The sequence below is a fragment of the Sinocyclocheilus grahami genome, unplaced genomic scaffold (assembly GCF_001515645.1).
Source record: "Sinocyclocheilus grahami isolate Dianchi unplaced genomic scaffold, SAMN03320097.WGS_v1.1 scaffold211.1, whole genome shotgun sequence".
Classification (NCBI taxonomy): domain Eukaryota; kingdom Metazoa; phylum Chordata; class Actinopteri; order Cypriniformes; family Cyprinidae; genus Sinocyclocheilus; species Sinocyclocheilus grahami.
The window spans coordinates 1,118,536-1,143,314 of record NW_015505390.1 but is presented as its reverse complement, the minus strand read 5'-3'; the positions used below and the strand labels follow the sequence as shown (position 1 = coordinate 1,143,314).

Sequence of the window (24,779 nt, the reverse complement as noted above, 5' to 3'; positions counted from 1 at the left end):
GTGAACACTATGCAGTGTTATTTTACACTTAATTATTACATTTTTGTACCTGAATACTACTGTTTCTATTATCTATGCCTGTAAATTGTGTATTTCTTTTTCTTTTCTTTTTACTGACCGTTCACTTGCCTTTAATCATGTTTGAACTTTCTCAGACTATTGTTTTTGCTGTGGTATGAAGAAGTACTTAAAGCAGTTACAACGATATAAAATTAGTGTCATTAATTTTTTTTGTTTGTATGTTCACACTGATGTTAAAATGACATTTTCTGATTTGTGACATTACTTTTTATGTAATGCTAAAACACTGCTGGTCACTTTCAGAAGTTGTAGTGATTCTTTCTTTTCCAAGAAAGAATGTGAAACAAATTGGTTATATAATTTTCGTTTTTAAATATTTTAAAATATAATTGAAATTGGTTTTACACACTTTAAGCAATATCGTATCACATATCGAATATCGCATTTTTTAACAAGGTATCATATATCACATTTTTCTTCAATATCGCACAGCCCTAATTCACAGTTTCACTTGAATGTCAGCATATTCATGCTGATTTAAGAAATGCCTCCAATAATTAGAACATTGGCGGTTGGGATCCCTGCTTATGAGGAGAAAGATAAGAGTTACTTCATCAAAATCTTCAACTGGACACCAACTAATAAGTGCCGCAAGCTCAATCCAGCTACTGTCTCCCTGTGAACTTATGTCAGAAAATAGCTGAGATGCTTATACTTGCACAACAGAAGTAGGAGAAACAAAAGAAGAACCTTGAAATTGGTTTTACACACTTTAAGCAATATCGTATCACATATCGAATATCGCATTTTTTAACAAGGTATCATATATCACATTTTTCTTCAATATCGCACAGCCCTAATTCACAGTTTCACTTGAATGTCAGCATATTCATGCTGATTTAAGAAATGCCTCCAATAATTAGAACATTGGTGGTTGGGATCCCTGCTTATGAGAAAGATAAGAGTTACTTCATCAAAATCTTCAACTGGACACCAACTAATAAGTGCCGCAAGCTCAATCCAGCTACTGTCTCCCTGTGAACTTATGTCAGAAAATAGCTGAGATGCTTATACTTGCACAACAGAAGTAGGAGAAACTAAAGAAGAACAAGGGATTATTTGAAAGACCTAAAGATAACTTGATCAAACCTTCATTTAACCAACACGAGGAAGCACCTTTTTACTGAGGCCGACTTTCACTTCACATTGAGTTCTGGGCAATGATTCAGAGTGATACCGCCTCCACAACCATCTGAGGCGATTCCTTCACTTCCTGAACTCGGCTGTGCACAAAGGAAGCCTTGTAATGCAGCACTGTGGCATCACTGGTCCACTGGATTCATGGTGAAACACAGAGAGTGAAGTTGCTCAATAATTGATTTTGGATCATTTTTAACCAAAAAAAAAAAACAAGGTATAGAATGCAGCTTTAAACTGAGGTTTATTAGCTTGTGCTGAACCGTCTTATGTGGACAGATAAAGCTGCTGCCTTCCTCATCAGACAGGGTGTGGTCCGTCGCTCGGTGCAACCGGTGACAGCAAGTTTCTGTTCCCTAAGGCATCTCAGTAAGAGTTCATTTAGTTTTCCTCTTGAGTCATGGAATGCCTTGGGTAGCCATGCCTGTAATATAAATCCCACAACATTCTGACAACTCATATAAATCTTAGTTTTGCTATATTCACATAAGCCGATCAGTGGTTTAGATATGCAAATGGCAGCCAATTCATCAGCCATGCAAATAGGCAATAAGAATGAATGGGGACAGCAGCTTTCAAGCTTTAAAATAGGATACAGAAGCACAAATAAAATATAATAAAAGTGTACTTGCAGTGAGATAACTGCATGGGTCATTTGAGCCACTTTTATGATACTTGAATTGCTTTTGGTTGCTTTTTGAAGCTTGAAAGTTTCAGTGTCCATTGATTGTAATAGAAATGTTCATTAGATATTTGTGCACAGTGGCAGAAGCTGTCAGCAGCTTTTGGATGACATGAGAGTGAATAAATGAAAGCATTCTAACAGCCTGGTGAGCCACGGGCCACTCTGAATTCCATTTGTCATAGGGAATCCAGCAGGGGATGACACAACCTCAATCCACTTCCTGTCAAAGGGCAATTGTGATGGAATTCCAGCTGAGATGTTGGTGCCTTTCGTAACAGTGAGATAAGATGCAAGCTCCAGGTGGAGTGTATGATAATCTCTGCCACTGCTATCAACTGCAATGTTTAAACAACAGCTAACTACTTTGCAAGTAATAAGGTTTAACATTAAAAAAAAAAACTTAAAATTGACTTTGAAATCAGAAAACAATTACTGAATTATCACAAAAAAAAATAGTTGGGTTCTATGATTTCCACGATGCAAAAAACATGGCTGGAATTAGGGCTGTCAAAAAAAAGTTGAATTTCGAATATTCGTCGAATTTAAAATAAAAATTCACATTCAAATGCAAAAACATTATGCACTTTTTTCACAGATAGTCATGTTATCTTATGCTTTGAATAAACGTGCATTAGTATTATTTTGCTCGATGCGCCCTCTTGTGGCCTCAGGAAAGAAGCCAAAAGCTTTTCTTCACCCTAACTGAAATCATGTATTTTAAATTTGAATATAATTAGAATTTTGATAGTATTTAAGTACAAAATTCTAATTTTGTTTTTCAGCCATTTTGACAGCCTTAGCTGGAATCACAAAATCCAATCATAAATAATGGAATTTACAGTATAACGTGTCTCTTTGTGAATGAGCTGCTCAGCTACATTATTTTGCACGATGCGCCCTCTTGTGGCCTCAGGAAAGAAGCCAAAAGCTTTTCTTCACCCTAACTGAAATCATGCATTTTAAATTTGAATATAATTAGAATTTTGATAGTATTTAAGTACAAAATTTGAATTTTGTTTTTCAGCCATTTTGACAGCCTTAGCTGGAATCACAAAATCCAATCATAAATAATGGAATTTACAGTATAACGTGTCTCTTTGTGAATGAGCTGCTCAGCTACTGCACAACAACTGCACATACTCAAACACAATTGATGCTTCTGCTGTTTCACTATATGAGGACATGAACACATGAACTTCCATCTCCAGAGCTTCTCTGAGAGTCACTTTACAAGCTTTTCACCATTTTATTTGATTACAAAAAAACTATTGTTAGATACACAGAAACTCAAAGGTCTTCACTACAACTTGCCAAAATAGAAGTTTGGTTTAATCTAAAGAAATTATGACAGAAATATAGCCTACTCTTGCACAGAAAAATGTACTTCAAAGTAATAACAACAGTAATAGAGTTATTAAAAAACTTAAGGAATATAAAATGAGTTTTCATCCATGTTTTAATTTCAACTAAAAACCTCTGTTATGAAGCACGGTGTCAAAAAAAAAGAAAGGATCTGTTCAAATTTAATTTTATTAATAAATCATAAAACAGAATCCAGAAAAGTTTAATCACAAAAAAACACATTTATACTTATAAAAATACTAAAATTGGGGAAAAACAAAACTGATTTAATAGAGCCCTAAATACAGATAATAAATAAGATTTATAACATCATTATTCACCTTAGGAAAACATTAGGTTTTATGGACGAATACATGTGCTGGTTAAACTTTACAATCTGTGAACTGAGCTTAAACGCTCCGATTTATAAACCCAGTGGGCTAAGCTTCTACAAAAACTCAACTCAAACAACCAACATCAGCTTAAAGTTTATAACAAATAAAGTGCCATGAAATGTAGCATTCAAATCAGAGCTCAAACTATTGAAAATCAATAGTTTCGTAATAAACAAACAAAAGCCCTTGTCTTGTTGACACTTAACCTCTGAACACGGCTTGTAAAAGGTGACATTTGACTATGCAGCTAAATGCCATACAGGTAAACAATGAACAGAAGCGAATCAAACTGAAGGTTGAGACGTCAAAAGACTTCACAGTGATGGTTCCAACCTGTTAATTGCTGCAAAACTGTTTTTAATCATAATGTCACATGGGGCAAATCTTTCTTAAATGAGCAACAGTATAGTTTCAGCAAAGAAAATGCTGTATAATGACAGCTGCAAGTCATGAAGAAGGTTGTATTTAAACCTGCATACCTGCTGATGGTGAGATATCCATCGCACCGCTCAATACTCTGATGAATGCAGCCTAAAGGACACAAGAACGGTATCTGGTAAATGTGCAATGCAACCTGAACCTGTCAGGTCTTTAGAGGAAATATAACTTCCTTAAAACGCTCAACAGATTCTCTCTGCCTATATATGTCCAGTTGTTTCTCTCTATCTCTCTTAAACACACACACTCCCGAAGCTGCATCCTCTCCAGCCTTGCGGCAACTTCCTGCATCTCCTGACTAATTCTACCCAGCATCCTGACCCATTTCCCAAGAAGCACAAGGAAACCGGCACAGAGGAGCCGATGCAATGATGTCCATACGCATAAACAGGCTGATGCATTCTGACGGCCAGCCCAAACATTTCCATGTCAAGATTTCAGCGTGGCCTCAAGCTGGATCATGCACCAGCAATGACTAAACAAGAACAAAGACTGGTCTCTTGAAAAAAGAAATAAAAGGCTATAATTGAACCATAATGCACTTTTATCCATGTACAATGTGTTCTTTCATCCTTCTTATTCTATAAATATATATCTGATCAATTAAATCCATGAAATGGAATTGTAAATGCCAAGTCAAAACAAACAGTCGATATACTGCAAACAGACAGCAGTCAATACAATACACAATATATCTGGCATTTCTTAAGATTTCTAAACAAACTTCTTTTTTTTTAAAGCCTTACAACACATCACAGCATTTGAGGTTTCATTATTTTTATATTCTTTCCTGCTGCCTGGCAAGTTAGTGAGTCAAACTGAAACAAGCCAGACAATATTATAGTGTGGTCGACACATGGGTAACCACAGAAAACTGCACGCTACATAATATCCACTAAAACACTAACCGGGTGTAACAGCCCAAACACTTGTTCTCCTCCTTTGAGAGGACTGAAGGTTAATGCAAGAAGCAAAAAGACAAGTAAACTACCAAGACAGTAAACTAACATTTTTAGGGTGGATCTGAAGCAGTCAATCTCAATAACTCAAAACAAAGACTAGCAATTTAATCTAAAACGCCTTATAGTCCATTATGCTTATTACAGGGATAGGCCTGAGGTTAAGAGTCATGCTGAATGGAATAATAATAACCAAACAACTATTGTTCTTCCAGCTGAAATTAAAACATTTAAGCATTTTTTTTGCATCATAAAAAAAATGTGAAGTTCTTCTAAGGAAAAGGGAAGGCTTTAAACAGAAACCTCACTGCACTGAAGGTGTGCACTCAGCAAGTTTCTGTTCACATTTATCTGGTTTTAATTCATTTTTGGAATAAATACAAACCAGATAAATGTGAACAGAAACTTGATACATTTTCAGATGTCCCTGCATTTATTTTCAATCTCAGCTCTATTTTTAATGAAATGTAATATTAGTATTAAGCCAACTGTATGACAAGAACAATCATATGTTGTAAACATGGCAGCACCCATAAAGGGGCGACCCACTCCATGTAGAAAAAAAAACTGCTTTTATATCAAGACTTTATAAGAAGTATATGAAAACTTCAACAACATTTCTCAAAAGTGGTGATCATGTCTTAATGTTTAAAGCTTTAGACATCACACTGTATTGAGTTTCACAGATGATTTGTAATGCATCCACCCTCCTGTATCTGACAAGATAATCCACACCTACAGGAAACCTTCAGCCAACTTGTTTAAACGCGTCTTGGCCACTGATATAAATGATCGCTCTACATTTTTCTCTGCAAATGTATTGACTGATTAAACGATTTTGATGATTCTGCATATCTTCTGGAGATCATTTGTTCCCAGGCTCGACACTTCTATCTGATACTGATTTAAACTTTCATTTTTGCTCTGAGCAGTGAACACCGTCCAGACTGACAGTTCCAACACCTTACCTTACTTAGCAAAGCAAGCTAAAAGTTGCCCAAAAAATTACGATGAATCACATTGGCTTTGGATGCATATTAAAGTGGTTAAACATTAGCTTTATTTGTTTAACGATCACTCACTCGCATAATGTGATCAGCAGACAAACATCCCAAGAATCGAACATTTCACATTAGCAATTCCAAACGAAAGGCTCTAACATTCAATACTAAGAATTTAAAACAGGGGGGGGGGAAACGAACATTCCATATTATTAATATCACTATAATTTGTAATATTCTAAAATTCAAACAGACCCAGATGCAGCAACTTTCGCTTCCCACACTTTTTTTTTAAGTCAAAAGCGTAACTTAATCTATCCATACAAATCGCAGCATTACATATTCCAACCTAAAAGCATGTCAGTTCAGATATGAGACATTAAAATGTAAGTCAATGCCCGTTTTGAGCACTGCAGATCAGCCCATCTGGCCTGATCCACGCTGCCACGATCCCTTCACATGGACAGATTCTTAAACTTACCCACAGCAATACAATCTTCGCCTCATGTTACAAACATTACATGACAGATCGCGTATGCGCCTGTTCTTACCTTCTCAGCTGTCGTAGGAAAAATATATCCAAGGCCGACTTTAATTTTGTACTATACACAGCTTTAGTTTCCCAGCAGCGGTCCCTGATCGCGTGAATGTTCCCTATGCCTCTGCCTCTGCCTCACTCAACTTGTCCGAGGCTCGCCGGAAGCCACGCCTTGTTTTGTTTTCCCCGCCCCACGAAGAACGTGATTAGACAAAAGAGAAATGAGTGGCATTGAAGCTCGCCAATCACAAAACACATTCGTCTTAGCCCCGCCCATTCGGAGCGTGGACAGGTACGAAGTTCAGTGTGGACGACGTGACTGCACTTACTTGCAGAACCAGTTTGCGGACGTCATACACGCAGTGAAGTCAGTAAACGTCAAGTAACTTCGATTAGTACGTTGATAGTTTCATAGTGAGAATACAACAAAGTACAAACACAATTAACCTTTGGAGAGAAGAACCAGACAGACTATTTTGAGCTGTGATGTGTGACGGAAATTGCCACAAGATGGCACCATTATGCTGGGATACACATTATCATTATTTGCTGCATACAATTATCTATTTAAATAAATAAATAATAGATTTGGTTAATAATAAATAATATTATATATAGAAAGCAATATTTTAAAGTTTAAATATTTTTACATTTGTAAAAGTGGTTTTAAGTCAAATTTATGTTAACAAGCTTAAGTTTTATTGTTCCTCCAACATTAATGTACCAGAATATGACTAAACGTCAATAATGATTACTTTAATGGCTTTGCAATGCAAATGTGATTTTTAAAAAAGTATGTAAAAGTGCAATCATATGGTGCTGTAAGCATGCCATATTGGTCTGGTTTAATAGCAACACAATGCAACATATGGGGTTTCTGCTCCATCTTTCTATCCACCAAGGGGTCCGTGCATTAATAGCATCCTTCTCAGAAATGTTCCTACCTTTTCTTACTGAAGGTTTTCTCTCTAGTGCTTTGTCAGGTGATTTCTTTGGTGGATCAAATGCTGCTTTCATCTGTGACACTTTCACAGACTGTGTTGGATCTAAGGTCAGATCAACTCGGGCCTCAGTTGGCTTGGTCCACTCCTTCATCTTCTTCTGCAACTCAATAGTTTCCTTTATCATATCAGAAACATGTCTTTTCTGTCCGCCCTGTGGGGTTTCCAGACTGCACTTACTTGCAGAACCAGTTTGCGGACGTCATACACGCAGTGAAGTCAGTAAACGTCAAGTAACTTCGATTAGTACGTTGATAGTTTCATAGTGAGAATACAACAAAGTACAAACACAATTAACCTTTGGAGAGTGTTTTTCTATTTTGAGCTGTGATGTGTGACGGAAATTGCCACAAGATGGCACCATTATGCTGGGATACACATTATCATTATTTGCTGCATACAATTATCTATTTAAATAAATAAATAATAGATTTGGTTAATAATAAATAATATTATATATAGAAAGCAATATTTTAAAGTTTAAATATTTTTACATTTGTAAAAGTGGTTTTAAGTCAAATTTATGTTAACAAGCTTAAGTTTTATTGTTCCTCCAACATTAATGTACCAGAATATGACTAAACGTCAATAATGATTACTTTAATGGCTTTGCAATGCAAATGTGATTTTTTAAAAAGTATGTAAAAGTGCAATCATATGGTGCTGTAAGCATGCCATATTGGTCTGGTTTAATAGCAACACAATGCAACATATGGGGTTTCTGCTCCATCTTTCTATCCACCAAGGGTTCCGTGCATTAATAGCATCCTTCTCAGAAATGTTCCTACCTTTTCTTACTGAAGGTTTTCTCTCTAGTGCTTTGTCAGGTGATTTCTTTGGTGGATCAAATGCTGCTTTCATCTGTGACACTTTCACAGACTGTGTTGGATCTAAGGTCAGATCAACTCGGGCCTCAGTTGGCTTGGTCCACTCCTTCATCTTCTTCTGCAACTCAATAGTTTCCTTTATCATATCAGAAACATGTCTTTTCTGTACACCCTGTGGGGTTTCCATGATGGTGGTTGGGTTGCTTTCTATTGCGTGCTTTTGGTCAAACTGGCTTGAACGTTTCTCCTCTAACACATGACAATTTGCTTGTGTCGACAGCTTGTTCTGCTCTTTATCTTGTTTCTCGTTAGCTTGCATACTTATTAGGTTGCACATGGAGGAGGAATGTTGCACATCTTGTGCAGCAGATGTGTTTGCTGTGTTGTGTGCTAATGCAGCTCCAGCAGCACAACCATCCCGGACCTGATCGGATACGTCTGTCTGGCTTATAGTGGAATGGGTTGACGCATTTGTAAAAATCTTCAAAAAACATTTTTCTTGAAGTTGAGAAGAACCAGACAGAGTGACTTCTGTTTTCTTGTCCACACTTGGCCTATCATCTATGCGACCTGAAGCTGCAGTATCAAGACCAGCAATGAGCTCAGAGATGCAACCAGCTGCAGATGTTTCCTTGCGCAAGCTGATGGTATTCTGATTAGACTTGCCGACCTGGTCTCTCTCTGAGTTAGCATTAGCGTTTCCATCTAACCTCTGTTGTTTTGTTGCATCAATCACTGCACTTATAGAAGAGGCACGTTCTGGATCCATCTCATTTGTAGTATCCTTCACCGTCTCTGGAAGGGTTTGCATCACTGCCTGTGGATTCATTTCAGCCAGACTTTTCTCTGTGTGTACTTTGGCCTTTGCTAAAAGAGGGAGATCCTCTTTTTCATTTTTTTGCATAACTTGAACATCAGATTTACAACGGGGGTTCGAATCTGTAATGTCTTCAGAGAATGTAATACATTTCTCATCTTCATAGCTTTGTAGCCAGGGTTTGTGTTCACCCAGCATAACTACACTGGCAATATTAGATGTCACAAAACAACCCTCTTCCGTTTCTGTTTCATGCAGAGAAAGATCTTTTATCTCCGTTTTCTTTTCATGGGAATGATACGGACCCTTTGAAGCAGATTCCAGATTTTCTCTTTCTTCAGTCCCTCTTATGCCATCTTTATTTTTATGACCTCCCGCGGGTGATCTCCCAAGTGAAGGTTCCTTTGTCCAAGGGCTCTCCAAGTCTGACACATTAAATTGCCTTTCTTTCTGAAGCTCATCCTGTGTGAATTCGCCCGCAGATATTTGTCGATGGCTCTCAGAGTGACCCCAAGGTGACTTGGATGCCACTTCTAAGGTGCTGAGGTCCTCTGGGCTCTGCGTTCTTTCCAGACTCACAGCTTTGCTTTGTAAATCCGCACCTGCCAGAGATGAACTTGTAAATCTGGTCTTTATGACTTCATCTGTTGGCTGACACCCCGTAACATTTTCTCTGGCTCTGCAGACATATTTCATTGACTGCCCCTGGGTTTCAATGTTCATCACAGAGGAACGTTCAGCATGTGGGATTTCTGGTTCTCTGGCTGAGTAGACATCCTTCAAAGACCACCCTTGGGTTTCGACATTCTTCGGGGAGGAATGTTCAGCATTTGGGGTTTCTGTTACAATCTTATGTGGATTCTCTGGCAGCTTCTTCTGGTTTTCTTCTTTGCTGTGCTGAATTGCCTCAGTAGTGTCCTTTGATGTTTCCGCTTGTGAGTTCATCACAAGGCTTGATGTTGTGCGCTTGTTAATCAGCCTCTTGTTTTGCGATTCAGTCATGCTGGTCTTCAACATGACATTTTCGGTAATGACTAAAGCTTGGTTTTGAACCGTGACGTGAACGTTGGTGTTGGCATCCCCACCACATGGTTTTGAAATGTCCTTCCTTTCCAGAATCTCCAAGGTAGGCCCTGTATTCTTCTTTAGACTAATATCACAGGCAGCTTCAAAATCGAGTTTTCTGACCTCTTCCTGACTCTTTAGCTTGTCGTCATCTCCACAGACAGACTCCATTTCGTTCTTTACATATGAAGCATGCTTTTTACTCCTGTTTTCTCCTTTGCGACGGCTTTCAACTTTGTCTTTACCAGGAAGGTCACACCTAAGGTTGTCCTGATGGTCTTCTAGTGTACTCTCCAAGTCTTTTCTGTCGTGGTTTGGTTCACCAGCCTCCCATGTGCCTTGCGTGCAGCTGTCAGACTGTGCGATTCCATTCAGCTGCTGTGGAGCCAGCGGTTCAGCCCTGTCTTCCTCGCTACTCTTTCTTCCTCCCTCTTTCTCGCCATCCCCTCCCTCCACAATGCCCCCATCCGTGGGAGCACACACCTTATCATGAGAATCCAAACCATGCACTGGTGTAGGTGATGGTGACTCCCTGCCTGGGCCTCCATCCAGTCTTCCACCAGCTGTGTTTTCCTCATCTGTCCAGACACCATGAGTTTCAATGGTTAGATTTCCTTCCTCTTTGGCCCCCCCAGGGTCTGGGCTTGGTCCCTTTTCCTCTGGTCCTGCAGAGCTGTTGTCCTGCCCTAACTCCCCCTCCTTGCCTTGGTTTTGTCCCATTCTGTAGAAAAAAAGTGAGAGAGATGTTATTGACAGTGTATTGTTGTGGAGCACAAGATGTTGATTATGGCATGACTCTGGCATGCAGGTTGTGTCAGTGTTTATCTAAAATTATTGCACACTTTCACTCCCCTGTACACAGTTTGATGCTCACTAACTGTCTTTTTCACTTTGCTGTCTCTACTTGTCATTTCGGATGAGCTAATTCTTATAATCATAGTCTAACTTGACTTGTTCTGTTTGCTTAGCTGATCATTTGCTCTTGTCATCTTTCTTTATGGCAAGTCTCTTTGTTGCTGGTATTAACTAAAAGCTCAAAGTAGGGGTTGACAGGGTTATTATAGTTAAATAAAACTAACAATAAAACTCAAGACATTTTTATTACTTGAAATAAAATAAACGTTGAAAGAAAATGTGATTTTATTTTAGCTAGGCAACATTTGTCATTTTCATATAATTTAAGTTGATGTACTAAAATATAAAATTAAAAATGAAATAAAAATGTATATACTAATAAAAAAAATGAATAAAATGACAAAAACACACAACAAAATAAAGAAAACTTAATTAAAAGTTTTAATTAATTTAAAACCTTAACTAATTTAAAACTTTAATTAAGATTAAAATGAAAATGGAAAACACAAAATTAAAAACAATTTCAAATTGTTATAGTAGAAAAGGGATACTAAAATAACACTGGTGGATAAAGTACATATATCCTGTACTTGAACTAAAATACAGATGCCCTGCTGAAATATTATAATATATAAACAGAAAAAGCACTCCTTTGTCATTTTCACTTGAGTAAAAGTATAAAGGTTTTACTTTTAAATGTACTTATGTATTAAGAGTATTGATCTAGAAGTTGATTATTTTCTTACTATGTGTTACATTCCATAATATGGAAGCCTATTTCCAAGAAGAAGAAAAGAAAAAAATCATGCTTTTGTTCATCATAATCACAATATACAAATTCATAATTATGACTTAAAAAGACAACCTTATGAGAAACTCTATAGTTATGAGACAAAAAGTAAAAATTATGACAAAGTCATAATAATTATAACATTGAAAGTCATAATTATTATATAAAAAGTCAACATTATGACATAAGAAGTCAACCATTCTTTTCATAATTATGATTTACCAAAGTTCTGTGCTTAAGGTTAGAGCTCAGTATGACATTATGGATTTGAGGAGGCAACACACTTAAGCTTTGAAGATCTATTTATTGCTTTGAGAAAAAAAAAAGATCATATTTCTCTTGTTAAAGAGACTTGCTCCAACGGGATCACTGAATCAGTTAGATGTTACAGCTATTGGATCAGTCAAATTCACAAATGAATCATTCAGTGCATTGAATCACATCGAAAATCAGTGCAAAAGATTGATTTATTCACAAATCGGATCACATTTTTAAAGTAATAAAATACTTGAGTACAACAACAAAACACTGGTTACTGTTCACCACTGTACAAAACTATAACCAAATGAAACAGCAGCAATGTGTTTTACTTGAACCTCGACTTCGGTGGGAACAGTGTTTCTTTCCTCAGTGTCTTGTGACTACAGCATATCTGAGCAGCCATCGACTGTTCATGCTTGTCTCATTGCATGAACTGTACCGTCAGCAAGAACACCAGGAATTAGAGTCACAAGATTTTGCAGGAGATCTCTGAAGCACTGTCAATCACAGTCTTCACAGAATCTACAATCTCAATGTTCTGTCACACATTATTTGAAGGGCATTTGGGCTCATGAAAGCCACTGATGAAATCTTTCCTTTGCACTCTCTATTTCCTGTCTGCACGTCTACCAAAAAAGAAAAAAAAAATCCTCTTCACATCTGTCAATGCCTTCGCTCACTAACCCAAAAGCAGTGTGAACATAGAGGAGAAACTGTATTTTTCTGTCATGATTACTGCATTAATTATTGCTAGTTCATGTCATTAACTAATAATTCTGCCTTTGTTAGGGCCAAATACTATAAGTGATATTTTGTCTCAGAATTTGGTTGAAGTTTGTGATTTCACAGCCATTTGATATATATTTGAAAGACACTGATACTTTTTTTTAGCAAGGACACAATAAAACGAAAGTGACAACAAAGAAATTTATATTGTTACAAACAATTTTTGTTTCGAATAAATGCCGTTCTTTTGAACTTTCTATTCATCAATGAATCCTGAAAAAAAAGGTTTCTCCAAAAATATTACGCAGCACGACTGTTTAAAAATATTACCAGTTTTAAAATGTTTTAAATCAGAAATAAGTTATTTTAAACTTATTTTAAATTTTTTATGTATTTTTGATCATATAAATGCAGACTTGGTGAGCATAAGAGACTTTCAAAAACTTTTTTCAAACTTTTGAACAGTTGTGTAAATGTTTTAGGGCTGTAAAGAAAGAAAGAAAGAAAGAAAAATGGTTACAGTAACAGGCTTATTTTCTCTGTAAAAAATTCTAAATATAAAAAATATATGCTACAAATGTGCAATTGTGAGAAGTGAAACAACAGCGAAACATTTAAAATTAAAATGTATCTTTTATTTTAAGAATGTATCTTGCATTTCATAAAACCACTGAATCTATGAAATACTGTTACTAGCTTAAGCATCCTGTTCTTTTATGATTCATTAGAACAAACATGGCATACATATGTCACTTTCTGAGAAATATCTGTTTAAATTTTAAGTGCAGCTAGAATTTTGAATCAGTCTCAATGTAATATGTAGAATATATGCATACAGGAGTAATGCAGAAGGCCTCTACTTCAGCAAATGTAGAAAACACATAAAAAAATACAAGTCTCTAAAGTGACAGTGTGTTTCCTGTTCATCTGCTTTGACAGCCTGCACTAATACATTTACAGGAACTCACACGCAGAACTGGAGGCTTCCATGTCATATGATATTTGAGTTCAGCAAAGTTGAAACATGGCTACACAGTGACATTTTCAATCCTGTCCTGGGACAGACTAGAATAGACGATTCATTTGCTCATATTACATTGTCTCATAGCTCAATATTAAACCCTTTTTTAAAAAGAAAAGCTTTTTAAGATCTCTGGTTTACATATCATACAGTTATTGTTAAATGGAATAGTAGCATTAATCATTTATCAGACTTTTAACAGTTCCTCACAAATGGACAATTCTCTGCAAAGTGTGTGTGGACACAGACAGGATTCCCCATGCAAGACCATCCCATCCTAAATCTCCACAACAGCGCCATTGTGCTGCATCCGTCACCCTGACACTCAAGGCAAGTCACTTGATTTCCTTGTGGCTCACTGCCTCTCCCATGTATGCAGAATCCAAATAACATGAACAACAACTATATGAAACATCTCTCCACTGTCTCAGAAAGTTCTTTGTATCGAACAACAAGTGTTTAAATCCAAATCTGAGCAATCGGGGGTCCTACTCAGTGGACGGCACACCATGGAATCAACTTCTAAGGTAACAATTTGTCTCAAGTAAAGAAGTGGATACTCACCAATACTCCTGTGACTGCACCGTAACTCCAGGACAAGACCACTCTTTGTTGAATGGATGGATGTACTGGCTGAGTTCTGCTGGCAAATGGGCTTTTATTACTCTCTTGTGATGACATAGTCACATTTGCCTAATGCAGTAAGTTAGTCCTCTCCCTGTATAAGCACAACAACTTTCAGATTCAGCGATTAGATGTTTAAAGGATAGTTCACCCAAAAATTTAATTTTTGTCTTCATTTGTTCATCTTGTATGATCTGTTTTACTTAAGAACACAAAAGGAGATATTTAGCAGAATATTTACACTGCTATTTCCCATACCATAAAAGTGGATGGAGACCAGGGAGTCCAAAAATGAGAAAAAAGCATCATAAAATGACTTTATGAGAGTCATTGTTCACCTCACACTCTTTCTTGGCATTTATGGTTAGATGAAGAACCTTCAACATTTATTAAACCTTTCCCTTTCACAAAAGATTCCTTAGATTTTTTTTAAATGTTCTTCACATTAAGAAAAAATGGTTCTTAAGAATTCACTGTTAAAAATAAAGGTTCTTTATTGGCATCGATGGTTCCATGAACAACCTTTAACATCCATGGAACTTTTCCATTGCACAAAAGTTTCTTTACATAAAAAAAGGTTCTTCAATGGCCTTGTTGTGAAAACCCACCTTTATTTTAAGAGTGGTTCTTTGAGGAACCAAAAATGGTTCTTCTGTCTATGGTAGATACTAGAACTGGAATATACTAGATACTAGAAAAGGTAGTCTCCTCACAACTATGTTCTTTCTTAGAGAATAGTGGTATTTGTAAGGATTTCCAGTCAGGATTTAGACCGTATCATAGTACAGAGTCTGCTCTCATCGGAGTTACAAATGACCTGCTCTTATCATCCGATCGTGGTTGTATCTCTCTATTAGTGCTACTGGATCTTACGGCTGCATTCGACACTATCGACCACAACATTCTTTTGAATAGACTAGAAAATTATGTTGGCATTAGTGTAATTGCATTGGCATGATTTAAATCATGCTTACTGTATCTGACTGTCATCAATTCGTAGCAGTGAATGAAGAAGTATCATATCGTTCACAAGTGCAGTATGGAGTACCAGGCTCAGTACTAGGACCATTGCTTTTCACGCTTTACATGCTATCCTTGGGAGGTAACATCAGGAAACATGGTGTTAGCTTTCACTGTTATGCTGATGATACTCAGCTCTATATTTCTTTGCGGCCCGATGAAACATACCAATTCGCCAAACTAACAGAGTGCATAGCTGATATGAAAAACTGGATGACTTGTAATTTCCTACTGCTAAATTCTGAAAAAACTGAGGTGTTAATTATCGGACCAAAAACCTCTACATGTCATAATCTAGAACACTATCTAACTCTTGATGGCTGTGCTGTCAATTCTTCGTCATCAGTTAGGAACCTTGAAGGGCTATTTGATAGCAACCTTTCCTTTGAAAGTAATATTTCTAGCATTTGTAAAACCACATTTTTTCATCTTAAAAATATATCTAAATTACGAGCTGTGCTCTCAATGTCAAATGCAGAAATGTTAATTCACACATTCATGACCTCAAGGTTAGATTATTGTAATGCTTTATTGGGTGGTTGCTCTGCACGCTTAATAAACAATCTCCAGCTGGTCCAAAATGCAGCAGCTAGAGTTCTTACTAGATCCAGGAAGTATGACCATATTAGCCCAGTTCTCTCAACACTGCACTGGCTCCCTATTAAACATTGTATACATTTTAAAATCTGGCTAATTACTTATAAAGCTCTAAATGGTTTAGCTTCTCAGTACTTGAGTGAGCTCTTATCGCATTATAGTTCTCCACGTCCGCTGCGATCTCAAAACACTGGCCAATTGAAAATACCTAGAATATCAAAATCAACTGCGGGTAGCAGATCATTTTCCTATTTAGCGCCCAAACTCTGGCAAAATCTACCTAGCATTGTTCGGGAGGCAGGCCCACTCTGTCAGTTTAAATCTAGATTAAAGACCCATCTCTTTAACCTGGCATACACATAACACACAATAATTTTTCTATAATTCAAATCCATTAAAGAATTGTTAGGCTGCATTAATTAGGTCAACAAGACCTTGTCGGCCATGGGCACACGACCACGAGAACCAGAAGAGTGCTCTGATCAATCTGATGTGCGTTGCAGCCTGGAATTAAACCACACCATGCTGGCTTCGTCTGACCAGAGAAGAACTGGCCCCCCGACTGAGCCTGGTTTCTCCCAAGGTTTTTTTTCTCCATTTCTGTCACCGATGGAGTTTTGGTTCCTTGCCACTGTCACATTTGGCTTGCTTAGTTGGGGACACAATTTCTGGCAACATTGTTGACTTTACTGCACAGACACTATTGGAAGAGAACTAAACTGAGCTGGACAATGACATCACTGAATCAACAATGAACTGACTTTAACTGATAAACTGTTTTCTATTGTCCTCTTGCATTATCAGCACACGTTTTTCCTGTTTAACACTGTAAAGCTGCTTTGACACAATCTATATTGTATAAAGCGCTATATAAATAAAGGCGATTTGACTTTACTATGGCATCGCTGTAGAAACGCCCTTTTGGAACCTTTATTTTTTTATGTCATTGAAGTTTCTGTGTCTTTTAACATTGACATATGTCATGAATGAGATCTGACAGCCATGTCAAAGACTTTCAGAGAATAACTTTAGTTTGGGTCCATTTCTTAAATAGAATTGAAATAGTTTTAATAGGTGTTTGTAATTTTTGGAGTTTGACAACCCTCGATATGGAAAATGTCAACATGAACATCCATTTCATTCATTTTATTTTCCACGAAAAAGAAAGACAGGTTTGAAACAAAATGAGGCTGAGAAAATGACGACAAATTTTTCATTTTCTGGTGAACTGTGCCTAATAAAACATCTGACTTAATAGTAGTAATAATAACACATCTGTCCCAGTCCTAAGGCCTTCAGAATACTCTTTGTCAAAGCAAAGGTTTTAAATTGCTCTGGGACTTTATTTTTTAAGCTGATGAAAACCAACGCTCATTCCAAGGGTGCAATGATACAAAGTAGTAGCGAGACTGTCTTGGGGCTCTTTGCTTCTCTCAAAATAGCAATAACCATAAAGATAACTACAACACTGGAGCTCTTGTGTAGACTGAGACACTGATAGTCATGGTAACAGAGATACAGGAAGTGAGGAGAGCATGGTATCAGTATGGTACCACCCTATCAGTATTACAGCCGTGCACCAGTCTCCACGGTCAAAGTTTAGAGAAAGTTTCCTGATATAATTCACAAGTTAGGGGGGAGTAGAGATCCTGTAGAGATACTGACTAAAAGTTTGCCTGAAAAGAAGCTGCAAAAACAATGGAACAAAGCCTTATAAATCTCTGTGTTATGCGCCTGGTCGCTATGGCACCGATCATAACAGGACGCTCTCTTCGCTCTCTGATAATAATAAAGGAGAAATGACTTCAGCACACAGTTCACCAGACACTGAGGTCGAAGAGAGAAAACAGGCCACACAGAATTAGAACTGCAGGCTGCTGTGGAAGAACCAGGTGACTATTAAGGTATTTTACAGACCTTAGAAAGTATTTGGACGCTTAAACCACTTAAAAATTTAAGAATGACACTGCATTATATAACTAAATGACAATTATTGTTAAAATAATAATTAAAAATTTTTTTTTTTAAATAATACATATAATATACATACACACACATAAATATAGTATGAAGTCAGTAAGAACTGTTTGAAGAAATTAATACTTTTATTCAGCAAGGATGCATTAAATTGAACAAAATTGACAGTGAAGACATTTATAATGTTCCAAAAGATTTCTATATCAAATTATGTTCTTTTGAATCTTCTATTAATCAAATACTCCTAAAAATATTTTAATATTAATATTTTATTTCTGCAAAAATATTAATAATATTATTTCTTAAGTGCCAAATCAACATATTAATTCATTTTTTTACAAACATTTTAATCAAAACATATATATATATAAAAAAGTTTAAATTGATAAAACAACAGATATATTACAACACAACAATTATTAATATATTATAGCATTTAGGGACTTTCTGTGTTCAAGTTCAAGTGCTGCTTTTGCAGTTGTGGCTCTTAGGCTGTGGAATGCACTTCCAGTTGGTGTGAGATCCTCCCCCACATTGGACACATTTAAATCTAGATTGAAGACTCATTTATTCTCTTAAGCCTATGGTGTTGCCCGAGTTACATATGGGAGTTTTCATTTGTTTAGGCTTATCTGCATGTTTTTATTTTTATCTTGCCAAAAGCGGTTTTCAATTGTACTTTGCACTTTGGTACAACACTTTTTGTTATAAATAAACGTGACCCTGAACACCTTCTGTGTCCAAAAATTGAAGTGAAAACATCTAAATCAATATTTGTTTGCATAAAATATCTAATGAAATGACATTCAGACATTTTTAAATGTGTCAAAAGTGTAAAAATACTTTTTAAGTCCACTGCATCACTTACTTTCTGTATCAATAACTATGGAATACAAAATACAATCAAAATGATACATCTCTATCCTCAGATCATAAATGACAACAAATGTGTATTTTCTGCTTCCTCATCAATCTGTTCACTATCGCAACTTTATTTCTGCCCCCAGGTTTTTTTCCTTAACAGCTATATTTCATCTCTGTTAACAAGAAAATGAAATGCAATGACCGATATTAATCTGAGTAGATCAGATGGTCATTAAATCACCCGGTCTTTTCTACAGCCTCAAAGCCTGCAGTAAAACCTCTGACGTCACGTGTGCAGGGAGGTTTAGCCTGTAGTTGCATAACTGCACAGCCATGCCAGAATATACTGACAGAGCACAGATGGCACCCTATGATGTCAGAATACTATACCAAAAAGCCCTTAACCAATCAAAACAGAGTACTTTAAAGTACTTTGCCAGTAAATGTAGCAAACATGACAAGAAAAACAAAGATTGAAAGAAAACGTTTATTCCCATAATAAACACATACAGTACATCATCTCAACAAAATGTACAAAGTGCAATATGCATTGAAACTACAGCAAATCTGCAGTACAAAGGACAAAATTACTGCATACTTAATAGCGATAACAATGGTGACAGAATGAGGAGCGAGCACTCCCTATTTTGTGAGCCTCGCAATTTAACAGCATTGCTAATTCACGGAAAAGAGGCTCAATATCCAACTAGAGGAAAGTCAATGGATGATTTGGGAACAGACCAGTGTAACATTCTGAAGGAAAAAAAAGCCACTATCACAATCTCTCCCAAGCAAATATAGCTTGAATCTACAGCAATTTTAATATTGATCCTCGATGCAAAACTTTGGTTAGCACTTCATACTTGAATAGCATAAAATCTTTCCTCACTCCTTTGGAAAAGGAAAACCCTCTAAAACTTGGCAACTCCAACATCTTTCATGAGTTTGCAATGTCTTCCTCATTAATTAAAAGGAAATAATGCCAAGTATCAATGATACGTTTCTATTTTCTCTAATACAACAATAAAATTTAGGAGTGTAGAACAAGAACATGTCTGCCAGTTTTAAAATGTGCCCATGTAACTCAATGGCCTCTGCCTTAACTGGTAACATTATCAAATGGGAGTCACCACAGAACACTGCCTCTAGTGCTTCTGGGTAAGGCACTTGATATTGATGACACAAGACAATGCAGGCAACCAATAACATTTGATCTGTAATCTCTGACTCAGGTTTGACCTCAATATGGCATCAGACACAAAATGACAAAGACTTCGGCGAGAGGAGGAGGGTTTGGGGCACATTTATGAAGGATGCAAGTAACTGTTCATGACACGAAACAGCTTTCTGGCTTATTTCTCCTCTCTGTTTTTATATTCAGGGCCCAGAAGGAAGATTAAATAGTGCTGATACTGATTCAATCAACCAAAATCATTCAGGCAACCATCTACTATAGGATAGGGGAACTGATTCAAGATGCCTTTCAGATGAAAGTACCATGAACTCCCAGAAATTCTGTTATATGACCAACAAACATATTTAAATACGGTGTATTGCTGTGTGCGTGTGTGTGTAGAGGTGGAGACCGTGTGTATACTATGAGCCTGCTCATGTTTTTAACATTAAAGTGCACACACGTTTTCTGAAAGGGTTTTGTGTTCAGAATAGTTCACAGTAATGGTATAGCCGCTGTGCAAGGCAACGCTCACTCACACACACTCACAAACTTCACATTTCCGTTGTTCAAACTCAATGTGGTAGCATAGATACGTGTACAAAATCCATTAAAAAAAATATTGGAAAAGTATGCTGCATAATAAACCTCAAGTACTTCAACTCAAGCTTTAATTGGCCAACTGATTGGTAAATAAAGGCCTACTGACACTTGGACATGAACAAATGTCATGAAACAGCTGGATTGATGCATTTATCAAAGCTTTTGTGATCACATAAACTGGTATGGCAAGTGTCAAAGAAACAAACACACGAAGGAAAATCTCACTGTCAAGAACATGTCTGGGACATTTTTCAACCCGAATATCAAATAAAATCTATAAAATCAAAATTAAGAAATAATATTTTGCTTAAAATGATTCTTTCCCTCCCCCCCACTTGTTTTTCATTTTAAATAATGTCACTTCTTTTTACTATACTGAAAAATTATATATCCTTGATTTATTTATAAATTCGAAATTTTGTTGTATGGCTTTTATTTTATACCAATTTAAAAACTTTTGAATTATTGTACTACAGTATTTTTATAGCACATGCTTAATCAGAATCTAAAGGGAATCATCATTGTGAGTGATGGGAATTTTAAAAAAATACAAGTAAAACATTTTTAAAATGGTAATGATATTAAAAATATAATTTCAGTTCCTAAATACAAAATATAATTTCTGATATTTCTCGTTTGATTTTGGGGCAAAATGTAACCTGGACATGCTTTTATGAGATTTTCCCATAGAGATACACACACTCAGAGGTGAACAGCTGTTGAAACCATGACATATCTTTGACTTGTGTTGTATTATTTTGTTTCAGAGCATTCTTCAGTTCTACTTCTGTATAGAAAAGGCCAATCTACCTTACTTTCATTATGGAAAACTAACAGCAAGTACAAACAGGACAACGCGTTAGAACAGGAGACATGTAACAAATAACAGTCGTTCTTTAACTGGGTAAATTACTGATTTGTATCACATTTGGAAACATGGAGCAGCTGCTCTGCTAGAGAAACTACAGTGGAGGAGCTCCCGTTGATATAAAATCTTTACAAGTATGTGCTATTAGAGACTGTAACAGTAATCATTACCCAAAAGTCCTACTGCTATTTTGACAGCAACAAGGACAGTCACATTCATAAGAATAGCAACTGCATGTATGAACGTTTCAGCGGAAGGAGAACAGCAGCTTGAAGTCACCTCTGATTTTCTTTATCCTTCAAAGTGATTGTCTTTCATCACCCTCATCAAGTATCCGAAAGAAGAATCCCAAACAGATCTCCTCTTTCCCAATGAGTCTCCACACAGTCTGCGCTGTGTGCAAACACTGAAGTGCTGCCAGTCACCCTGTTTCGTTATCTGCCTGGCTTATGAACAGTACTGTATTGGTATGAGGTATTAGTTTGAAACCTGTGAGTGAATCATCAGTGCTCTGTGAATGATAAAAAAGTCAATCAGCACTCAAAGAACTTTCCTAATCACTGCAAAGAGTCCATTTCCTTTTACCGTCCAGCAAGGAAGCGAGAACACAGCAGGGTGTATGATTTGAAAACCCTTTTCAAATGTGTGACCATGTCCGAAAGAATCTGTGACTCAAACAGGGCCACAAATAAGGTGATTTATGGTGTGATAAATGGGTGGGCTGATGGAAACATTACACAATGGTCTATTTTGATGCTTTCAAGTAATGGCCTCTAGGATGCCGAGTGCTTATTTTGCTTCAGAACAGCAGAGAGGAAGTGAAGTGAAAACCTCATGAACTGTTCATCAGTCAGCGCAATACACATCCATTTGGGTTCCATGCAACGAAAGCCTGTCCAGAAGGTTTTGGATTCATTGAATATTATGTTTATATTCATTACAGAAAGCAATTCTTTTGTAGAAGACACTCTTCCACTCACATTCACTCTTCTGTGAATGGCCGATGTTCCCAAGTGGCTGAAATGTTTAAAAAATATATAAGTATAAATATCTCAGAGTAACTTTGTTGCAGAACTACAGGTGAAGCTGAATCTCCTGCTGTCAGCTCTTGGACTCTTCAGGTCCTGCTTCAGCTTGGTTGAAGGCCTCCATGTTTGTGGAGGTTGAGGAGGTGGACGAGGGCCCAGGTCTGGCCCATTCCGGGCTGAGTGAATGCTCGGGTTCTGGGGACAAAGAGAGCATGAGAAGGGTCCCTGCATCAGAGGAGCACGCCGAGCACAAGTCTTCAGACGAGAAGGTTAGGCTGCCCAGTTTGGCGAGTGAGTTGGAGCGCTTCAGTCGAGAAGGTACAGTAAGTCCTGCAAGTCGCATCCGGGCTTCGATTTCTTGCGTACGTTGACGCACAAGGCCCGGTTTGCCACGGACGCTGCGGAGGCTGTCGCTGCTGGAGCTGCGGGTGAGCGTGGAGCCATGCGGGGACGAGACTGGTGTCAAACCACCCGAGCCGAGGAGCGCTAACAAGGCCTCGTTTGTCAGTGGCACCGCCACTTCGGTAGTGAAATCTGCCCGTGTTCCAATGGGCCTGTTGAGAGGGCCGGTTGAATCACTGGAATTGTTCATTGCATCCTCGGATTTGATTGAACCAGTTCCCCGTTGCTCATTTGCACGTGCACGCTCCTGAAAGAGACCGGAAAGTTTTTCCAAGCGCTCTTTTCGGCGGCGAACAAGGCCGGAGCGTTGCAGCTGTAACAGAGTCTCTTGTTGTTGTGGAGACACCTCTGCCTTCTCCAAACCCTTTATCTCTCTTTCGTTCCTGAGTAGAGCAGAGGAACCCTGTGCATCAATCACTTTCTGTTCAGAATCTCCTTCCCCTTTGGCTTCAAACAGTAGTGTCCGGTTATCAGTTTCTTGGTCAAGAGATTTGCTTTCTGGCTTATCTTTATGCCCTAAGGGCATTGCATTGGCATCAAGGCACGGATCTGAGGCAAGTTTGCCATTCTTGGCTGTCACAGACAGGTTGGCACAAGGTGGTGTCTGAATTGAGATACTGGGCACAATGCTGAGGGGTAAAGGGGCAAGGGCTCGTCTGTTAGCCTCCAACACAGCAGTCTGGGTGGGCTTGGAAGCGAATGACAAACCAGGAGCAAGCCTCGGCTTAGCATGCTGCTTCAGATGGGCACTTTCCTGAACAAAAAAAGACAAGGAAAAATAATGTAACAGAAATAACATGTAGTGGTGCCGTGATAGAATCATGTGAGATACTCACAGTGAGATTTTGTTGCGTTCTGAGGTGGTTGTTGTTGTTGGAGTTCTCGTTGCACAGATGGTTCAGGCTTGCGAGATCAATCACCGTTTCATTCGACAACTCCTCACTATCTTGCCGTCCTCTGTCATTCCCATCTCCTCTCTTCACTCCCTCTGTTAATGCCTCCATTTCAGCTTGCTCTTTCTGAGCCTCCTCCTCATCCTCTTCTTCCACCGTGCTGAACTCCAACCGTAGACGTAGCTCCTCCAGAGGCTCCGCCCCTCGAGAACAGGTCTGAGCAGCTGTGCCCTCTCCTGGGACACCGAAGTGTGGTAAAGGAAGGCCTTCGCGCCCCTCAAAGGTTTCATCATCAAGAAGCGCATCTTGCTCCACATCTGCAACCTCGATGTAGACACGCTCTACATCCACCAGAGGCGGTGCATGGATCGGCGTGGAAGGTTCACTGTTGAGGGCTGAGTCTGACAGGCGACGGAAGTAGTAGTGGTAGTTTTGCGGGTGGCTGGGGTCCAGATCTAAGCTAATTGGAGAGGAGTGGGCGGTAGGCTCACAGCATACGGTGACCCTGGGGTTTGTGGGGTCTGGGGTGACATGATCCACAGTCTCAGAGTTCACACAGCAAGGGGAAGCTGCTTGCTGGCAATCAGGGTGATCGCAATCTGAGTCGGGATGCCACAGACGGTTATGACGCTGCTTACTGAAGGGAAAAAGTATAGAAAGGGTTAAAAAAGGATTGAAGGGAAAGTTCACCCAAAAATTGAAATTCAAATGGGGTCCAACATTGGACCCTACTGAGTTTCATTGTATGAAAAAAAACATATTTTTACACTGTAGAAATGTATATGAATAAA

At 37.9% G+C, this 24,779-nt stretch overlaps 3 protein-coding genes across 9 annotated transcripts in view; all 3 read right to left on the bottom strand.

The window, feature by feature from the left end:
• coro1ca (coronin, actin binding protein, 1Ca) overlaps positions 1 to 6,718 on the bottom strand; it is a 53,700-nt gene extending 46,982 nt beyond the window's left edge. The window contains exon 1 of one of the 2 annotated variants that reach the window (XM_016286541.1): positions 6,589 to 6,718. Coding sequence is in view for 1 of the 2 variants with exons in the window: in XM_016286540.1 (XP_016142026.1) it covers positions 4,119 to 4,140 (22 nt within the window). In the remaining variant the exon portion in view is untranslated. Of the gene's footprint in view, positions 1 to 4,118; positions 4,186 to 6,588 lie in introns of those variants that run through there. The other variant, XM_016286540.1, reaches the window with a different exon arrangement.
• Positions 6,719 to 8,229: 1,511 nt separating this feature from the next.
• LOC107595964 (microtubule-associated protein futsch-like) lies at positions 8,230 to 14,551 on the bottom strand. The gene is made up of 4 exons (XM_016286563.1): positions 14,503 to 14,551; positions 10,011 to 11,006; positions 8,319 to 9,893; positions 8,230 to 8,239 (listed from the first exon to the last, which is right to left on the bottom strand). The coding sequence occupies exons 2-4, from the start codon at positions 11,003 to 11,005 to the stop codon at positions 8,230 to 8,232; spliced, it is 2,580 nt and encodes an 859-aa protein (XP_016142049.1). The 5' UTR covers position 11,006; positions 14,503 to 14,551.
• Positions 14,552 to 21,222: 6,671 nt separating this feature from the next.
• Positions 21,223 to 24,779, bottom strand: part of LOC107595937 (protein phosphatase Slingshot homolog 1-like) — a 37,144-nt gene continuing 33,587 nt past the window's right edge. For all 6 annotated transcript variants that reach the window (XM_016286531.1, XM_016286532.1, XM_016286534.1 and 3 more), the window contains 2 exons: positions 23,932 to 24,625; positions 21,223 to 23,849 (listed from right to left, as the gene is read on the bottom strand). In XM_016286531.1, the coding sequence (XP_016142017.1) occupies positions 22,767 to 23,849; positions 23,932 to 24,625 (1,777 nt within the window). In that variant the 3' untranslated portion in view covers positions 21,223 to 22,766. The remainder of the gene's footprint in view (positions 23,850 to 23,931; positions 24,626 to 24,779) is intronic.